The following is a 20,666-nucleotide window of genomic DNA, read 5'->3' on the forward strand; positions in this document are numbered from 1 at the left end:
AGGTAGGTTGTTTGATAGAGAGAGAGTGTGACTAGCCCAAGGTCACCCAGTGAGTTTCAGGGCTGAGTGGGAGTTTGAATCATGGCCTCCCAGTTCCATCACTCTATCCAATAGCTTACACTGTCTCTCTTTTAAAATGTTTTTCCCAATATAGCAGAATGCAAACCAATGAATAATATTCAACCTGTCCGCTTCCACATACTGCATACATGAGAGAAATAACAGGAATTCAGCCTTGCAACATAGCTATCAGGGGTAGCAACAGTTTTTGTGTGAACTGGACATCCACATGTGGCGTGTCAAAATTAGTGTGAACTCATTTGAGTCACCACCTGTAACCGCGACTTCAAGCGACGACTTGCAGGTGAAAAACATCCTCAGTCGTCATAGGAAGTTTGTTTTACTAAGCCTTATTACTCTCATCTTCATTAGAGACCAATAATTCATGGGTTCTGGAGAAGTGATGCACGAAATCATCAAGGTAAAATTTGTGTTGGGGGTCGCTCTAGATGAGCCCGTTTCTCAACTCTCGTAGTCAGTCTGGCACGTCCAAGAAATAACAAAAACCAGGAAGCATTTGAGCATGTTCAGAGTCCCCCCCCCCCCCCCGCTTCACGTCCACTCTAAACAATGGGAGAAGAAGGAGAGGTCCAGGAGAGAATTATTGGACACAGGACACGACTCCCAACTAGGCCTGACCCCAGTACCTCTTATTCCAAACAATGAGAACTTGGAGTTGACCGGTGTGTGACAATCGGTCCAGTTCTTAAAGAGGAACGGTGGCCAAGGGCAAATCCCTCCCTATTAGTGTCAGTAACAAACCTCCCAAAAATCTGAAGGAATTTGTCATCTTATTTCCCAGTCTCAGTTTCTCTATTTGTCAAATTGCACGAGCAATATAGAACCATCATCAGCATCTCTCTCTCTCTCTTAAGAACTGTAGATTGACTTTTTAGCTCTACCAGTGCTCCCACAGAGATAAAAGTGCTGCGTTTGTGACAAACTTATGTTTCTGATCCTGGGGACATCAACTGCTTCAGAACATTGGATTAAGTAAACAGGGAAGAGAAGGCAGACTTTACACAATAGAGGTGCAGGTTTATCAACATTTTGTTCTTTATGAGAGCACTGTAAGCAGTAAAGAGGGAATTTTTCATTTACTCAGTTTTTGCCTGAAGCTTCTGGTACATTTTATTATCTGTCATCTCTATCTATCTATCTATCTATCATCTATCTATCTATCTATCTATCTATCATCTATCTATCTATCATCTATCTATCATCTATCTATCATCTGTCCCTCTATGGCATATAATAAAATTTGGATTTCAAAACAGCTCCTTATTACTTCTTCGCTCTTGAAATACAAAACAGGAGACAATTAGTTTGTGCCTTGAGGTACTGTCAGTATTATTCCCATTTCACAGATGGAAAGGAGAGACAGAGGGGTAGAAACCTGACTTGCTGGTATAGTGATAATTCTACTTGGGAGGGGAGAATACTGCAAGAAAGATCTCCCCGAGTTTTAACTCTGCACTTTTGCCAAATGGAAAACTATAAATGGGGGATTGGCACTAACAGCCTACCGCTGTAAAAGAAGTAACCATTTCAATGCATCATTTTCAATGCAATAAAATGCTTTTGCAGTGCTGTCCTATAGCTGCCTAGTTAGAAGTAAGCCCCACTGAGTTCACTGGAACTTCCTCCTAGGGACGTGTCTGGAGGATTGCAGCCTTAAAGTTATTTCACGTCATTTGGCTTACATACGGTAGTCACAGCCCTGTAAAAAACAGGTAAACACAGTGTCTGTTTTACTGCTGGGAAACTGAGGCTGGGAAGCAAACTAGCTGCTCAAAGACAACCCGCGCGCGCAGCCCATCTTACCCCAAAGTCTTTGGGAGGGGAAACATCTATTTTTTTTAAAAAAATTGATATTTATTAACATTTCAAAAAATACAAGACTTACACAAAAACAAAAAGTAAAAATGCAAAAAAATAGGAAATACAAAATACAGAAAAAGAGTAAAAGACACTTAAAAAGAAAAAAGAAAAGAAAGAAAGAAAAAGGAAAATGGATCAATCTTTCCATAACTTACATTCATATCCTTGTTTCCCTGACCTCCTCATACCTCCCTTTTTTGTATTCCAGTTCAATTAGTTAAGTCAGCAATTTCTTTCCCTCTTTGTTTTCTCATAATTCTTTAACTTAATATACTATAACTTTAAATTTTCATCTGTTATCAGTCCTTTTTTACCTACGCCTTTATAACATTACTGCTTAAACCACCTAGCTTCATTCTAACATCATTCTAACATTCATTAATTTTACAATATTTCTGTAAATAGTCTTTAAATTTCTTCCAATCTTCTTCCACCGACTCTTCTCCCTGGTCTCGGATTCTGCCAGTCATTTCCGCCAATTCCATGTAGTCCATCACCTTCATCTGCCATTCTTCCAGAGTGGGTAGGTCTTGTGTCTTCCAGTACTTTGCAACAAGTATTCTTGCTGCTGTTGTGGCATACATAAAGAAAGTTCTGTCCTTCTTTGGCACCATTTGGCCGACCATGCCCAGGAGAAAGGCCTCTGGTTTCTTCAGAAAGGTATATTTAAATACCCTTTTCATTTCATTATAAATCATCTCCCAGAAAGTCTTAATCCTTGGGCACGTCCACCAAAGGTGAAAGAATGTACCTTCGGTTTCTTTACATTTCCAACATTTATTATCGGGCAAATGATAGATTTTTGCAAGCTTGACTGGTGTCATGTACCACCTGTATATCATTTTCATAATATTCTCTCTTAAGGCAGGGAGGGGAAACATCTATACCTGTAGCCCAGCGTACCCCCAAGTTTGTTGAGGGGGACTACCTTTAAAAGCAGGGTGTACAGAATATAAATGAATGGCCGGATATAATAAATCACATACAGGAATGAGATTCCTTATAGTTTGCAATGCAAGAGACACGGAACTGGGAAGCGCGGATGGGAGAAAGAGAAAAAGCGAATCCTATTTAAACCTCAGGTCCCTTACAGCGTTGCCACACCTTTGCTACTCCTTTTGCAACGCGAGGCATCAGGATCAGCGTCTAGCCACTACTTACTTACTTACTTTATTTATTTTATTTATTTAGTTTTTACAGAGGTCCTTCTCGCTTGATGGCATGCATTTGGTGGCCAACTTGCCAGGCAGTTGAATTGACCAAGGCAGACTTTAGCCCTTGACCTCGAGGTCGCGTGTGGGTGGGTGCAGTCGAGCTCCTTGTCTCCTCCAGGGCTGAATGTTGATGGAGCCAAACGAGGGACAGCCCTTTAGCCGAGCTCCCGGGGAAGCCTGGGATTCTTCCCCACCCCTCCCTGGGGACAAGGGCAAAGGTGAAGGGCGTTTGTTTCCGAAGAGACTCGGAGGTACCCAGAGACTGGCCGCTCCGCGACGGGCCTGGAGTGTGACTTCGGGAGCGAGCAAGAAGACGGCACTGGGAGAAGGAGCGAGCTCACCTCGAGAGGGCGAGAGGCTGGTGATCTTTATTCCCTGGGATGGCCACTTCTCTCCGTGGATACAAGTCCTCCCGGGGGGCAAGGGTCTCTCCTGACCTTCGCTTCAGTGGGCACAAAAGGGAGATCAGAAGTTAAACAGCCCAAACAAAAACAAAAGGCGAGGAAAGCAGTGAAAGTAAACAAGAGTGTTTCTATGTCTTTCTAAAGAATGGATGCGTTGAATGAGTGAATGACAAAGAATCTTGTGGCACCTTGAAGACAGACCGATTTCTCGCGGCATAAGCTTCCGGGGGCCACAGTTCACTTCATCACATGAATCTGCAGCTCCCTAGGATAAATTAGATTTCTTAGTCTGGATTTGTTTAAGGATGCAATCCGAGGCTCATTTACTTGTTGGTGGGGGGGGGGCAAGTCGCTTTGGCTTCCAGGTAAATATGCATAAAGGCGTGTAGTTCAGCTCTGTACCTATTTACTTCGAAACAATCCTAGCTACTAATGCAGCGGGACTTGTGGGCATGGGATTTGGGGCTTAAATAAAACACCAACCCTTCCTGCCTGTCTCTCTGAATCACCCCCCAACCTACCCCAGATAGCCATACAAGAACTGGGGGAGGCTTAGGGAGGACAAATAACTGACAAAGAAAATTCGACCAACTTACATCAATTTTCCCTGCGCTCCCTTACAAGTCAGAAGGAAACCGAGATTAAAATAATGATCTGATTTATCCTTTCTCCAATAACCCTTTGGCTCTTTTGAACCTGTTTCCTTAAACCACCCCCGCTCCCATGAAAATAAACCTAAAGTCCTGCCCCCCCCCAAAAGTCGTGGAAGAAATAACAGCAACAACAATAACGATTTTCCATATATAAAATATGAAAATGTTATATAGTAATGTGAATATAAGCCCCCCCCCCCCGAAACAAGTCATGGTGTGGCAGCGAAGGTAGATTAGGAGCTGGAAGGGTGGGGGGCTGAGAGAGCTAAGAAGCTGAAGTCTGGTAATTCTATCTCTTGGCTGTGGCAACAGGGAGAGTCAGCCGAGTCTACCTATCGGGCCATCTGGCTGTTCTAAGCTGTGGCCCCATGCTGTATGATTTTCTCTTAAAATCTCTTCCGCTGAAGCCCCGCTCTTATTGAATTCATCAAAAGCAAACTTTCCCCGAGTTTTTTTTTTTTTTAAAAGAAGGAGGCTAAAATAATAAGTCGACCACTGTGACATTCTCTAGGCTTAGACCATTTTTCATAACGCAGCTGATAGTCTTTTGTGCGGCGGAGGAGACTAAACAGATGAATAACGAGGAAAGTCTCCCGGAAGGGAGGAGAGAGAGAGAGAGACAGAGAGAGAGAGAGAAACCCCATACAGCTCCCCCCCCTCCAACTAAAGCTGCTTTTTCTAATCTTTAAAAAGTTAACTGAAATGAGAGGTGCGTGTTAAAAAAAAAAAAAAAAGCCCCCAGCGCCACCAAGGAGCAAGCAAAACACTGATTGTGTCCCGACTGGAAACAACTTTGCACTGGCTCGCTTCGCTCCCCAAACTTTTTTTTTTTCTTTTCTTTTTTTGCAGCTTATGAGACGACCCAGGTGGCGGGGCGAAGCCGGGGCCTGGTCCATCTCAGAGAAACAGCCGCAGCCTGCCTAGAGACCCCAGCTGCTCTGATGACTATTTTTTAGCCTCCTTTCCAAACTTGCAGCAAGTCACACACTCTCTCTGTATCTCTCTGCATTTTTATTTATATTCCCCCCCGGTCCTCCTCCTTGTAGTAATCCTTATTTACTCTAGGGCCAGGAAGCAGGAAGTGTCTGCAAGAGGAAGGAGGAAATCGGGGTGGGGGTTGGTGGTGTTTGTTTTTGATGGACACATGGGGTAAGTTTCATCTTTCATTTTGTTTTACCTCGGTGTATTTTCAAGTGTATCCCCCCCTTAAATGCTTGATGTACATACTAGATATATAGTTGATGGATTGCTTATGTTCTCCCAACTCATTTCATATAGAGATATGATTTGTGTATGTCTTGGATCCTGTTTAGATTTGATTTGCTGTTGTTTATTTTATTTTTTTCCTATTCTCTTCACTTCGGGATTATTTTCAAACTAAATCAAGATGCTTTATACCCCAATCTCCTACTTCAGTGGGTTCCTAGGGAGTGGGATTTTAATATGTTTGAATGAGATGATATTCAATATGTCATGGGGGACCGGTGGGCTCGTGGTTTTCATTTATTTATTTGATATATTGTGGGAGGAAGGGTGGCATCCTAGGCCCCGATCTGAGTCACACCTGGAAGTAAACGATAGGTGCAGTCCTACTGACACTTACTTAGAACTTAGCCGCATTGAATTGAACGGGACCTACTTCCCATTCCAAGCATGAATAGGTAGGGGGCAAACTTTCTATGATTGGACTGCAGGAATCTTGTGTGTGTGTGTGTGTGTGTGTGTGTGTGTGTGTGTGTGTGTTGGCCTATGAGGGAAAAAACCTGACCCAGCTAGCAGGGTTGTTGTTGTTGGGGCAAACAAGACATATTGTAAAAGGAATTTGCCAATTAAAAACTATGTAGTAAATAATAGCAGTGCATTGTGTGAATATACGTGGCGAAAACCCATGGCGTTTGCTTTACGAGGATCCATACCGCTCAGCTCAGTGGCGCTTACTTCCGAGTAAACGTGCGTAGGATCCAGCTGTAAGACAAGCTGCCAGTTCCCTCATCAAAAAGCCCGTATGCAGCTGCGCGTTTTGCAATGTATAGCGCCATGTAATCATATCGTCAGCATCACACACCGGATTCCACTTAAGTCCACGACGCCGAGGGTCGAATGTATTAGCCATAGTCTTACACGCGCGCGAGGTTTTTTCCCCAGAAGCTCAGCCATTGGTTCAAACGGGGCTATTTATTCAAAGGGAGAAGCCACGCGGGTGATCTGGGGAGTTAGCTTCATTTTTAAGAACTGTTTATGTGTGTTACGTTACATGCACAGCCATTTCCTTTGCGCTGTGCCTCGTCAGTCTCCAGATAGGAAAGATTCCCCCCCTCCCGCCCCCCATTTAAGCAAAATAATCCCAGCCGCCGAGAAAATACGACCCAAGCAGATTAGCTCGGAGTGAAACCGCATTACATAGCATAGACATCAAACCCCCCCCCCGCCGCCCATCCACAGAACTCAGTGGAAACTACAATGGAAGCCCATTTAGCATGTGAAATAAAAACGGAGTCTTGGTTTAGTGCTTTGTTTTGACTGGCTTGTCGGTTTAGGATGGTGGATTTCGTCTAAATGCAAGGACTCCGGCTTCACTGCGTCTTCTGGGAGTGGTCCTAAGTACCACTATATGGGAGTAACTCCCACTGAACTCAAGGGACCGGATTTGCTTCTGCGTCACGGTGCTTAAGATCCTGTTGGCAGCCCAGCTGCACCTGCCTGTCTCTTTCTCTTGGGCACGTTTTCCTGTTGCTGCCCTTGGTGGTGGTTTCTCCAGTATCCATCTCAGAAGCCTCGCTCTTAAGTGCGTAAAATATGACATCACATTTGTGTCCCATGTAATTGGCTGGGCTTCACTTTTGGAAGACTCTGGATCCTTTGGATGCTGATTCCGACTTTTCTTTCCGAAACCTGGGAGGAGAGCGTAAAGTCCTCCTCCTTTTCCTTCCTGGGGAAGAAATAAACAATAAAAGAGGGTAGTGGGGCGTTTCCACATTAAAACTACGGACTAGCTCCTTTGCAACAAAATAGATTCTTTGACATGCGCTGGGGACAGAGTTCGCCTGGGGCGGAGGTCCCTCTACCCCACCATCCCGCCCCCCAACCAAAGCTTGCACAGTGTGCAGGGTGATGGAAGAAACAAGCGATCCCTGGGATTAATGCCTTTTTTCCGCGCTTTGGTTTGTGGGACTAGCAGAAAACGCAACTTTTGCCCCCATTGGCTAGCTAGGTGAATTAAGCGCACCCTGCAACTGAACAGTCCTTGACCTTTGCCTTTATGTTTGCTCAAATGTTTGCCTAAAACACAATCACCCTTGACAAGGGAGCCTGCTACCGTGTGACACCGCCTATTCAATAGATAGATGTTCCCTGCCACACACACAACAACCCCAGCGCAGCATTTTAAATGGCTTAGGTATTTGTAAAAGCCCGTATAAATTAATGTCGGGTGATTGCTAGTTGCTGGTCAAAGAGGCGGCCGTTTAACTGGTAGAATACAAGGGAATCCATAGATGGAAAGCACACGCGCGCGCTCTGTTTCTCTGTCTCTCTCTCTCTGTTTCTCTCGCACGCACACCCGAACACAAACAAACAGGGAGAAAAAAACCGAGGGCCAGGAAACCCGCAGCAGCGAATGTGCAGGGGCGCGCATGCACAGGAAATGTTAGTAGCGAGGCACGCATGTGTCGAGGAACCAGACTCAAATGCTGCTAATGCTTGAGGAGGAAGAAAAAGAGAAGAAAAGAATGAACGGGTTGATAATATAGGATAGGACCAGTGTGGTCTAGAACGCAGATAGACTGAAATAGGATCCGGTGGATCCGTGGCATATGCAGGCCGATGTAGTCAGGCCCCCTCGTAAAAAAGATCACTTACTCCCAAACAAATCAGCATTCCCAGGAGATATTGCCTTAGTACATTTCATTGAAATGAATAGTATGAAGCAGTAGTTTGGTATACTGTATGTCTATACCTAGGTATACGTGTATTTCTGTGCACAGGATTTTGGCACTTCTGTTTTATGGGGTATCCAAGCATTAAGGATGCATTCTCCTCACCCCTCTCCGCCAAACGCCTTTTAAACAGTTGTTGGAAGGAGGTGAGGCTTCTCTTTCAATAGGCAACCTGGGAATTGGGTTTGCTAGATGCCTTCGACCTCCCCTTCAGACTTAGAAGCTTTGAAATGCCTCACCCCACCCAGGGAGTCAAAAGGGTTCCTTCTTAATATTTTTCAGCAGGACAGCTCAACCCTTCGCTCGAAGGAACCTGACTGCTGGTGCAGCCAGCACCCTCTCTCTCCAATGAGTTCAGGGTCGCTTACTCCCGAGTAAGGCTTTCTAGGATTTCCGGCTCCCTTCGCAGGAGTGTCGGGAGGAACTGGGCTGGGTGGAAACATGGCTCCTTCTCTGGGGCTGGTGTCTTAGTCCCGTGCAGGTTACATAGGATCTCTGCAAGGCAAGGCTCTTTCTCTGGGGAAAGGGAAGCAGTAGCTTCACCTTCCTTTTGCCCTCGCAACCCATTCGATATATTTCCCTATGCGTACACACGACACTCATATGGATGCATTCTTGCGCAAACGGGATGCACGTAGCTGTTAATGCTGATTAGTCATGAACGTCTTCCGTTTGAACTTGCAGTGACTGGGGTGGGGGAGGAAACCTCCTGCATTTTCATTGCCCTCCTGTAACCCTTGAGTTAGAATGAAAATGAAGGATCCATATGAGGACGATGACTTTAAAAAATAATAAACTCGTAATTTGATTTTTTTGCTCTTGTTACCAGCCAATAAAAGCTCCAATTCTTGGAGAGATCAAGCTGTTTAGTTAGTAAACAGCGATGTGATTCCGTTGTAATGAGTTTTGTTCGTTTTGGTATTTCCGCGAGTAAGAGTTCTTTGATGCACTGCTATATGTATGTAAATAACCTGGGAGGGGGAAGCCTTCACATTTTGTGAACTACCTTTCTCTAGCCACGTAAAGGCATTCCTTTCTACAGCAGAATGTTTGGCGCTTTAGAAAATAACTGCTATCTGCATTAGCTTGCTGCTCTGGTTGTTTCGGAAGTCGTTTTTAATCTCTTATAGGACTTTCGGAGCTCAAAGAGCTTTCTCACGTCCTCAGAGTACATGGTCGTTTTTAATATCCCATTTTATGGATATGGAAACTGAGAGATCTGCCCAAAGATGATGGCCTGATAGAAAACATGTTTTCCATCAGATTCTTCCAATATTCTCTTCGCTGGATGCTGCACTTCAGTTTCCTGTGGGTGTGAACCAGTGTAGAATAGGGCAGAGTGGATGGCTGTGACTGTGAACAGCTCCACTAGTTCTCAGTTTCCCCATCAGGAAAGTGGACACGTTTAACTGCCGATCATTAACACATCCCAACTCACCGCGTAAAGATTCTAACAGATGAATTTCAGACTCCAAAGCCATGCGGTTCCAGTTTAAATTATTGCGCCCCTAATAGCGTGATCCTCAAAAGGTTTGTTTAGAAGCAATTCAGCCGCTGCTTTTTTGAAAGCAAATGCATTTAGGAATCTTAATCGTCATCAGTTGCAGCCGAAGCACAATGGATTTAATTGTATTGTGGGTTTTTAAAAATGTGTTATGACCCGCCCAGGGACCTTCTTTCTGATGAAGGGGGCGGGGTAAGAAAGAAAACAACAATAATTTTGCTAATAATGTATAATGAATACTCAGGCTTGGCTGTTGGATCGCGTTGAGAAGTATGTTCGCATCGATCAGTTGGGAATTTGTTTCACGCATGCCCCCTTGGCTGGGACCGTAGCGCTTTTGCGCAACTCCCATTCATATCGGAGGGGGGGGGAGGGGCGGCTTACAAATGACAGTTTCAGGTGTACTTTGCTGTCTAAGCACCTTGAATCGGAAATAAGTCCCAATGATTTCTCACGAGTTTACACTCGATTTTTTTTATTTTTTATTACAAAATAGAATATCACTCTTCCAGAGCTCCAGGTAGCCTGAAAACAATACCGCAGTTCAGCAGTTATGTGCTTTGCTGACACGTGTCACACCTGGTGCAGAAGTATCCCTATAGGCTGAAACGAGGTTTTCTGTTCACTTACTGCCGCGTGGCTGATTCGCTCAGGACACACGTGCACTTAAAATTCAGGGATTAGTGATGCCCTCCAGTAATATTGCTCACCTACCGCATAGCGATACGAAACACATTTAATTGGAAGTTGGCGCCATTGGTGGGTTTTGTTTTGTTTGTTACTTTCGAGTAAGCGTGTAGATGATCGCAGGTACCTGATATTCCTCAGGGAATTTTAACCAGCAACGGAAATTTGGGAGGGGGGGGAGAGGCTACTACAAATAAGAAAAGTATCTATTTGCATCGGTCGGAAGCCCCCTGGGACGTTTACTCCCAAGGAAGCCTGCAGCCGATGATCCCGAGTTCGGCTGGAAGTCTGCAGGCCACCAGCAAAGGTGATTTAGGTTGCACCTCCGTGCACATTTGCTCAGGCGTAAACCCCCTTGAAGACAACGGGATTTACTTTTGAGTAAACATCCGTCGAACTGGACAGTTAATTAGGAAAAGAGCGCAGGTTTCAATTTTTGATTCGCCTTTTTCTTGGGAAGCTGTGTGTTGACGAACGAAAGGAAAGCCATCGCTGGCCAAATTAGAGGAAAATGAGTCAGGGATCGCCACCTCCGAGGCAGGACGAGTCAGAGGATCACAGCGCCGATTAAGTAGAAATGGGGGCGGGGGGGGGGCGAGCTGGAAGAAGGTCAGCCACGAGGCTTTTGCAAATACAGTGACGACAGACTTTCCTTTGGTACTCTGCCATGAACGGGAGAGAGATTGTAAGCTGAACTTTCTTCCCGCTTACTTCGCAAACTCCCCGCTGAAGGAAACGGGTTATTTGTTGTAAGGAGGCATGGTAGAACATTATTTTAAAAATATATTCATTAGAGAAAATCTTGCTTAGAAGATGAACTATCTGACAGCCAGATCGCATGAGCACCTACTCAGAAGTAAGTCGCGCTGAAGTCAATGACACTTACTTCCGAGCAGGTCCTCCTAAGCAGCGCACCAAGGGACATAATTCTATGCGGGGATACGAAGACGTAAGCCTCACTGAGTTTCACGGGACTTACACCCAGGTAAATGTAGGTACTGTTGCAGTTATGTAAAGCAATAAGCTTTATAGACTCTGTGGGACTGACTGTCGAGGAATCCTGTTTTGGCTCGCCTGCCCTCCACGTAGATTTAAAGTCACTCACTTACACACAACACTTACGTGTTGTAGACATGCTTGCATCTACACCGTAATTCAGTTTTAGTAGGTGCAATAAGAGTTCAACATCGCTGTCCGCAACCCGTTTATTGACTTCAAATCAATTTAAACTGCCACCCGAGGCACATCGACTTGCAACTCAGTTTCGCTGACGTTCCTCCCTGAGATCTATGACTTGGAAGTCTGCCACTGATTTCCCTGGGACTCCTTTCCAAGGAGCGTGTGCCCAAGAGGAACGCCATAAACGTCTTGGCTTGCAAGTACATTACAGCGAAAGTCAAAGTGCTTAGGTTGCGGGTAACTGCAAATCCTGGCTGGGAAACTGCGCTGACAATATGTTTCGGTAATGCTTTCCTTATGCAGCTTTGGAAGTTTCAAAAAGTTGAACCTCGCTTCTTTCGGTCACTGCTCTCCCGACAGGAAAAGAAAGAAATATATTTGCAAATATATTTGTCAGCATGCCTATGAGATACCAATCAGAGTTTGCATGGGAAATTTTGTTTAAAAATAATTACGATGTGATTAAAAAAAAAGGGCACACCTTTCACGCACAGTATTTTATCATACCAGGTATATCTCCTGAATTTCCATCCCTCCCCCCCCCTTTCTAAACTGTCTGCTACATAAACAATGAAGCTTGTAATTACTTGCTAATTTCATTGCGGTTGCTCTGGAGAGCTTATAACATTTGGGCCCCATTGTCCACTCATTATGTTTCCAGAAGCTTTCTAGGATGCCTCGCCTGGACTTTGTCCAGTCTGTAACCAATAAAGGAAATTTACAACCTTGACACATAGGGAACCCGTCTCTCCCGCTCCCCGCCCCCTCCGCCGCCAATGTCAGGGAAGAAAAATTGAGATGTAAAGGTGCTTGGTGCTTTCTCACAACCCTGTAGCTCTTAATAAAGAATTAGACTAAAGCGGGAGGGGGGGGGATGGAGAGAAAAAAGAAATGGTAACACAATAAAAAGAGTTAGATCCCTCATTCAAAGACCATGTTTTTTGTTGTTTTACTTATTATTAAAGATGCTCATTACATCACTTTGTTCCAAAAGGACACTTTCATTCTCTAAGCGTTTATTTAACAGAGTACCGTCAAAACCAATAAGAGTGATGCCATCGTTTTTCAACAGCAGAAGGATCATATAACCTTCTGATGTTTTTAGTTCACCGGATCCAGACTTCTGTGACAAAACATTTTAATGGATATCGATCAGTGACAGTCGCCGAAACGGTTAGCGGTGAAATAGTTAAAGCTTAGCAAATACTAGCACCTCTCAGGACTTTAAAGTTAGTCCAAAGTTATATATCTCGCAACGATCCGAAAAAGGTGATGAACTTGGGCTTTGGTGGGTTTCTTTAAGGAAGGAACAAAAATTAAGCACATATAGAATACATACTCCAATTTTGTCTGTGTGATTTTCCCCACCCTAAGGATGGTTTCAGTGGCACTTGCTTCCAAACAAATGTGCTCAGGATCGCAGTTTTATGACATCTTTGCAGGCTGGGGTGAAATTCAAAGCTGTAAACTTATGCACTTGGGAATAACCCGCCCTCAGCGGGACTTACTTAGAAGGAAACGTGCACAGGATCGAGCCCCCCCTCTCCGTTAGCATGTCCATTGCGTTTTACATGTGAGTTGAATTCATTAAAGGCTGAAACATTTCTTATGGATCGGTCCGGGTTGAAACAAAATGTTCTGGTTAATACCTGTGCAAAAAGTAAAAATCAAAACCTCTCCCCTGGCTGCACATAGAGACAGACAAATTGTGTGCGCGTGCGCGTGTGTTTATTTCTATGTATATATTTGTGTGCGCGCGTTATCTACCAAACTACCTGCAGTTGTTTACTGGAGCAATCACTCGGTTACTAATTGAACTACATTGGAGCGAACTCTTTCAAGTTTGTAAAAGGCTTTGACTCTGCTTCTTTCTCCAACCACGGGCATAATGGAAGCAGAAGGAAAGAAGGTGGGCATATTTTGAGGGGGGGAGACCCTTTATATCAGCCGGCAAAGGGGATAAGTATTATTTGACCGATTTCTGTACCGATGTAGGTTTTGGAGCTGCACAAAACTCCTAAGCTGCAATCCTGCACACACGTATCTTGTTGAAAATGAGCCTTACTTCTGCGTGGACTCGTATTAGGGTGCACTGTTACGCAGGCGTTTGTCTGAAGGGCTTTGCTTAGAATGAAAACCATCGGGGCTTCATGCCAAGGCACCCCGAAAGATCGCTTAGCACCCGCATTCTAGAGCGCTTTGAACGCAAAGAGCGACAAAATCCTGACCTACCTTGCTCTGTTGTTGTACTTAAGCGCTTGGAACACCCCAAAGGTTCTATCTCAATTATGTTTTAATTTCCAGTGGAATACTAACAGAATTTTTCCTCTTGCACTTGCTCTCCTGACCACTTCCGCCCCCCCTCCCCGCCCGCTCCTTGTTGCTATCTTGTTTGTTTCCCATTTAAGCATCCTGCTTTTCTTCTCCACTCCTCCTCTCGCAGAGAAGGGCAGCAGGGCCATCCCACAAGCAGCTCGGGGTCAGAGGCTGTTCCTCCCTCCCTGGGCCGTGTTTGTTTACAAGGAGGCAGAACTGAGGCTGTTAACGACGTCTCCTGCTTCTCACCTGACTGGCTGGGGAGGAGGCGCTGTTCTCTCCACCTCTTGGAGCCTTTGCCGATCAGATCTTCTGCTCCATGACAGGTGGGCTCCCAGTGTTTGCCATTTCTAGGGCCAGGGACGTGGGATCTTAATAGCTCCACCCCAGTACACTCAACTTGATTTGTATATGCACCCTAGATTCAGCAACAACAGAGTCGCAGGGCCCCATGGCCCTCTATAGCTGCGGCTGTACTCCAGCTTCCTTCGGCCCCAGCTAGCTTGGCCAGTGGTCAGAAATGACTGGAGTTGCACCACAGTGTCACATGAGTGTGATGGTCAGTAATCACACAGTTCAAAGATGGAGTTAACTCTCTAGTAGCAAAACACTATCCTCACAGACTTGGTTGAGTGTGAGGCTTGATGAGCACAGCAGCTCATTCCCTGTGGTCTTACTCCATGAAAATCAGTCCCTACCTCCTCTTAAGTCCCCTTCTCTGCATAGCTTTCCCCCCCAAGCAATCGGATACGGCATCTGCATGAAACCAGTCTCTCCTCCTTTTTCATGCCTCTTCTGGGAGACCTGCAGGGACGGCTGCTTGTTACAGCAGGAGGTGGAGATACCCATGACTTTTCAGTAGCCAGACTCATCTCTGCCTCTTGGTCTGGTCTATCCACTCACCTGCTTCAGCTTCAGCTTCTGATTCTAGATTTCTCTCTGCCACAGATTCTTCCAACCCACTGAGCCCTGTTGTCTCTTCAGCTCCTGACACCTCCTCTTCCCAGTCTTCTCCCTCTGACCACCCATTGTTATCCCACCACCAATCCATGGTCTCTGAGCCTTCTTCCTTTGGGGTTCCCCAGCTGGTTCATGCCACCATTCCTCTGCATCCAGCCGTCTGTGACACCCTGCAGCATCTGAATTGCCAGAGGGCTTAATGATCACCCAGGGAAATGCATTCTTTCTGCATTCTTTCCTGGGGAACTTTCTGGAAGCAACCCAGGGCTGGTGCTATCGTAAGGCCAACTTGGCAGCTACCTAGGGTGCAGACTTCAGAGGGGCACAATACTGTCCCTTGAGGGGCACAGTTTTATATGGATTAGTTTTGGTTATGCCTTATAAATTTACAACAACATTTTATTTTTATATCGTAAATAATATTATCATTTCTGCAAGACATTTTGTGGGTGGGTGCAGATAGTTATCCTTGTGTAGGGTGAAAGGCTGGGATAGCTCAGTTGGTAGAACATGAGACTCTTAATTCAGGGTCATGGGTTATGTTGGGCAAAAGATTCCTACATTGCCGGGGGTTGAACTAGATGACTCTCATGGTGCCTTCTAACTGTATAATTCTACAGAATTAACTTTACCTAGAGTGCTAAAATAGTCTGGCACTGGCACTGGGCCACCAGAGACAAACGTGGTCAGAGGAAAGGGCAGGAGTCTTTCTTTGGTATAGCAGGCTACATTATAGGCATAAAAAGATACACCTGCACCCTTTCCCATCTTTCATCCAAGCCAATAAGAGAATTATCATAGTTCAAGGCTGCTGGAATGTTCAGGGAGGCAGGAGAGGATATATTGTTTATTAATATCCTTCCTAACTTGCACTAGCAAGTTCCTTTACTTAGCAGAGTTTCACATTCCCCTTTAAAAAAGCACAGCAGATAGCTGGTTGCAGGCTTGTTTAAGCCTCTCAATATTAGGCTCCTGGTGAGATCCCTTATATCCCTCTTCAAAGAATAAACATACCACAATCTTGTGCAAAGTATATAAAAGAAGTTTACTCACATCATCAGTTCACAGTTGGATCCCTGAAGGCAGACTTAGTTACAAAGTATATACATGTGGATCTATCCCATATGGAGATAGTCCCAGTGTCCTCGGTTGGCTGAGAGCCAAGAGAGCATTTCTAGTTAAAAGCTGCTGCTCCAACAACGGAGGAAGTCAAAGAGAGAGGAGGAGCTGTGTGCCCTGTCCCTTCTGTTACCTGGACTGGTTAGGTCACAACCACCTCTAGTCACATGCAAAAGGAAGTTTGTCCCAGCCAGGAGGAAACAGGAAGTTTTCAACTGGCTGGACCAAACATTTCCTTGCATGTCCATTCTAGGAAAACAAGGAATGTTGTACTTGACTGCTACTTATGTATCACATCCCACAAAGGCTACATTCCAGCAAAAGCAGACTAAGAGAGTAGGAGTGGGTCTACTGAGGACTCCAAGGGCCAGACAGAGAGGTATTTGGCCCCTGGCCCTGATGTTCCCTGCCCCTTCCCTAGAAGATGGTAATTTGCCTTCTGTACAGCTGCACAACAAAGGAGCTGTTCAGAGGCTCTGAGATTTGGCAATGTGTGTGTTTGATGATGTGCAGGTAACTGAACTGTCTTGATTCTCACCACACTATGATCTTCACAGAAAGAATTCAAACAGGGTGCTCAAAGGCTTGAAAGCGAACAGAGAGAAAGCAGGTTGAAAACCTTGACTCCCTGCTTTGCATGTAGAAGGTCCCAGGTTTAATCCCCAGAAGCTGAAGGTTGGGGTCTGAGTGTCCCCTGCCTGCAACCCCAGAAATCCACTGTCTGTTGACGTAGGCAATACTGAGCTAGATGGACCATTTGGTCAGACACAATCTAATACAGCTTTGTAGCTGTTCCTTAAGTTCTTATTTAGAATATCAGATGTCTTGTGGCATAAGCGGTAGACTAGCTTAGCTCCTGCTTAGGCCACAGCAAACCTGTTTGTACCACAAGGCTCTTTGCTGCAGCACAGCTACCCCTTGTGGGATTCTCTTTTGGCAAAAGGAAGAAGATGGGGATGGTTAAGGCAACCATTCTCCTTTTCCATAACAACAGCAACAGTCATGATGCCAGTATTAGGACCAATTGAGGATGAAAGATACAGGAAGAGAAGCTGGTTTTACAGTGAAGTAGTAGCTAAAAAGGCAACAAAAAACACCACCTCCTCCTACTCCTAGATTCCCAAATTGTTGGCTGGCAAAGCTCCAAGCATCCATAGCCTTTGGTACACACAGTTCCCATGGAAACCACATAGCTTTCCTCCAAAGCAATTCACCTGAGGGCCTAGGGAGAATTAGGAAATGAAGAGGATGCTGTTCTGAGCTTCCCTTCCCCCATCCATGCATGTATAGGCAAAGCCCTACATCTTTGCTCTCCATGGTGACTTTCCAACTCTTTCCACACTAAACCTAAGAGCAAACTCACAAGGCAAAAGTCCTTCTCATTTCCGGGGGAGAAAGTCTCCTAAAAAAACCTAGGTTTGCATTTTTGTGAAGGGACTAGGGATTTATCTATACCATACATTTAGAACACATTGCTTCCCCCAAAGAATCCTGGGAACTGTAGTTTGTTATGGGTGTTGGGAACTGTAGCTTTGTGAGGAGTAAACTGTAGTCTCCAGGAGTCTTGTGGGGTGGGGGGGAGAGACATGTGTTTTAAATGTATGGCATGGATGTGACCTTGTCCATAACTAAAGTTCTTGTCAGGTGGAAGCTGAAACAGTTAAACTTACCTATACAGTGGTACCTCGGGTTAAGTACTTAATTTGTTCTGGAGGTCCGTTCTTAACCTGAAACTGTTCTTAACCTGAAGCACCACTTTAGCTAATGGGGCCTCCTGCTGCTGCCACACCACCGGAGCACGATTTCTGTTCTCATCCTGAAGCAAAGTTCTTAACCCAAGGTATTATTTCTGGGTTAGCAGAGTCTGTAACCTGAAGTGTCTGTAACCTGAAGCATATGTAACCCGAGGTACCACTGTACCAGTTTTGGGAGGGCAATTGATTTATCTTGCTGATTTAAACTGGATTAATAGCCATCCCCTTTCCCCAGCGAACTATGTAGTCCAGCAAGTGAGGGCTAGGGATCTTAAGCATGTGATTCTCTCTGCAATCCCTACCAAACTTCAATTACAAGCACTGGGGCAGGTAAATTGATTTATTAAAAGCAGGTATATATTTGCTGCATAGTTATGCCCTCAATATGACCAAACAAACCAAAGGTCTAAAGAGATATTTGGAACTTCCATGGAGACTCTTGTGAGGCTGGTTTCAGTTGTTCAGGGAACTGTTCTTTGACCTTAAATAAGAAGAGAGTTAGATTGAAGTCATGATCTCTACGCATGCCGGATGACTTTTCATTTGTGGGCCCAACAGAGCAGCAACATCTTGAGCTACTGGATAGATCAGCAAAAGAGCAACAGCTCAGCATGCAGGTGCAGCAAAAGATGGCAAATTTCTTGTTAGCATTTGGAAATAAAATAGCCAGGGATGTGGAACTCCAATCAATCTGACTGCTACTGTATATTTATATTAAATAAATAAGTTGGATAGATATATGTTATATAGCGGTTGCTTTGAAAAAAAGCAACAACCAAATACAAACAGGTCATATTGTTAGGTTAAATGTTGTTGTTGTTTTAACAATAACTCGGTGATTTCTTTTTAATCAGTTCGCTCTTAATCCGGCTTTCCCATCTGAATGCTTCCTCTTTATTACTACAGACTTATCTGAACCACTACAGACCTCTCTCTGTACCCCATAATGCATGCTTACTCCTCTTTCCCTGTTACCACAGTACCCTGGTGCATCTCCCCCTCCAATTTTCATACCCAAAGGACTCTCTGCAGTCCCATTTCCCTAAGCCCTCACCCCACAGTTTTTCTTTACATCACAAAGCACTCATCTCTGTCTGAACCACTACAGGCCTCTACACTGCTGGCCAGTCTTCCTTCTGCCTGATAAACATGCTGACGTGGAGCTCCTCCTTCTGCCCATCAAATGTGCAGGTGGGCAGAAATGCCCCAGTAGCAGCAGCCCCAATCCTCGACTGCATGTAATGGCACTGGGTGTGATTTCAGGCTCGCACAGTGATCTATCTGACCCTCTCAGCTGCCATGGAAGTGATGCAGATGTGGTGCTGGTGGTCCCACTGCTCCATAAAGCCCCATTGGGCTGGGGGGTAGGTTAAGATTGCTGCCTAAGTTTCTACCATTTGTTGGACCTGGCAAATGAATCAAAACATGCAGGTGCCATTCTCACCCCCTTGTTTTGTGAGAAGCTAGCCTGTACCCACCTTCCCGTGTTTTTAGACAATGAATGAAGCCATAGCAATGACTGGCATTTAGGAAAGCCGTTTTAGCCAATGAAACAAAGAGAAGGCTAGAATGAAACGCTCATGATGTAGACTCTTGTTTTGTTTTTAAGCACTTTCTGTTGGTCTTTCCTGGTGGAGAAGTTATTGCTGCCCAACAGAAAACAATTCAGGTATCCAGGATGTTAAGTGTAGCTGTGATGGGGAGGTGGGGAGTGTGCAAAGTAAAAAATAAAAGGTAACGATAAAGGAAGATACTCATGATCATTCTAACCTAGGTCTTATTTCATAAAAAGTAAGGTTTTCTTATGCGTTTGTATTTTTTCTTTAAGAATTACTCTGCTAATGCCAATGCTGACTAAACCCATCATTATTATGCCACACTGCAGGAGGCAGAACAGTCCTAAGAGTAAGAGTATGGGTTACACCATACTGCAGAGTAACACAGTACTGTTACCCAAGTTGCTGAAGGGCAGTAGTGTATGATAGCCCTGAAGTATAGTCCAGTATTGTTAACTGTTTTGGTTTTTTTAAAAAAAACCTGAAATGATTGTAGCGACAGTGCAATTCTTTGAAGGCTGGAAGCTGTGAAGGAAGCCAGGGACAGAAGTGAGTGAGAAAGAGGTTGCCTGGATGCTGCATTCACCCATAGATGGACTGCAGGTCTACCCATTGAGAACCAATGGAAGGATGGTCCTGGAATGCAAGTTTCTCAAAAGCCAGGTCTACCCACTCAGTCACCTGATCTAGCAGAAATTGTAGATCTGTTCTCTGCTGACACTTATGTATGTTTGGTTATTCGCTTAGAGTATTTACTTCCCCCTGAAAAATTCCTGTGGGTACCCAAGCCTGACACCTTCCCTCTCAGCTTGACACCTCCTCACAGAGGTCTTTTTTACGTTTCCTTTGGGAAACAGTTCAGGAGGCTTTTATTCTCCCAGCAACAAACATGCTGAGAGAATCTCAGGTGAAGGCAGCAGCAAGCTGGAACAACTGATGCCAAGTCGACTCTGCCATGTGCCTTTGGACCTAGGGAAATGAGTAGCAACACATATAGACTGATGAAGGCATTCTCCCACATCCTCACACCTCACTGTTTTTATGGGCTTGGATGAAGCTTTCATTTCCAATAAAGAGGTGAGAAAGGGCAGTAAACCAGGGTGAGTTCTCCCATGGGGGCCCTTTCAGCCACTGTAAGAACTGCTTTCTCAAACTCAGTAGAGGAAATCTTTAGGCTTAATAGACAATCATACTGCTTTAAGGAAAAATGTACTCCTGGTCAAAGGATATATGTAAAAACCACAGAAATCAGGTAGATACTTCTGAAGTGTCTAATGGTTGTGTGAAAACACAACCAAAGAGAGAAAGTAGCCCAATAAGGGAGCAGCCCTATGTATGGGAAGCCAGAGTAAATTACACTCGCCTAAGTGAAGCGGGTGGACAGAGCCTAGGGCTTGCTGATCAGAAGGTCAGCGGTTCAAATCCCTGCGACGGGTGAGCTCCC

The 20,666-nt window shown here is 44.9% G+C and overlaps 1 protein-coding gene across 7 annotated transcripts in view; it reads left to right on the top strand.

Moving 5' to 3' along the window:
- The first annotated feature begins 4,812 nt into the window (after positions 1-4,812).
- The window catches only part of LOC308478505 (uncharacterized protein), a 245,303-nt gene continuing 229,449 nt past the window's right edge, over positions 4,813-20,666 (top strand). For 6 of the 7 annotated variants that reach the window (XR_013987066.1, XR_013987067.1, XR_013987068.1 and 3 more), the window contains exon 1: positions 4,813-5,361. Coding sequence is in view for 2 of the 7 variants with exons in the window: in XM_081008365.1 (XP_080864491.1) it covers positions 5,349-5,361 (13 nt within the window). In the remaining 5 variants the exon portion in view is untranslated. The remainder of the gene's footprint in view (positions 5,362-20,666) is intronic. The other variant, XR_013987070.1, reaches the window with a different exon arrangement.

This window comes from Podarcis pityusensis, assembly GCF_964106645.2.
Source record: "Podarcis pityusensis genome assembly, chromosome: 5".
Classification (NCBI taxonomy): Eukaryota; Metazoa; Chordata; class Lepidosauria; order Squamata; family Lacertidae; genus Podarcis; species Podarcis pityusensis.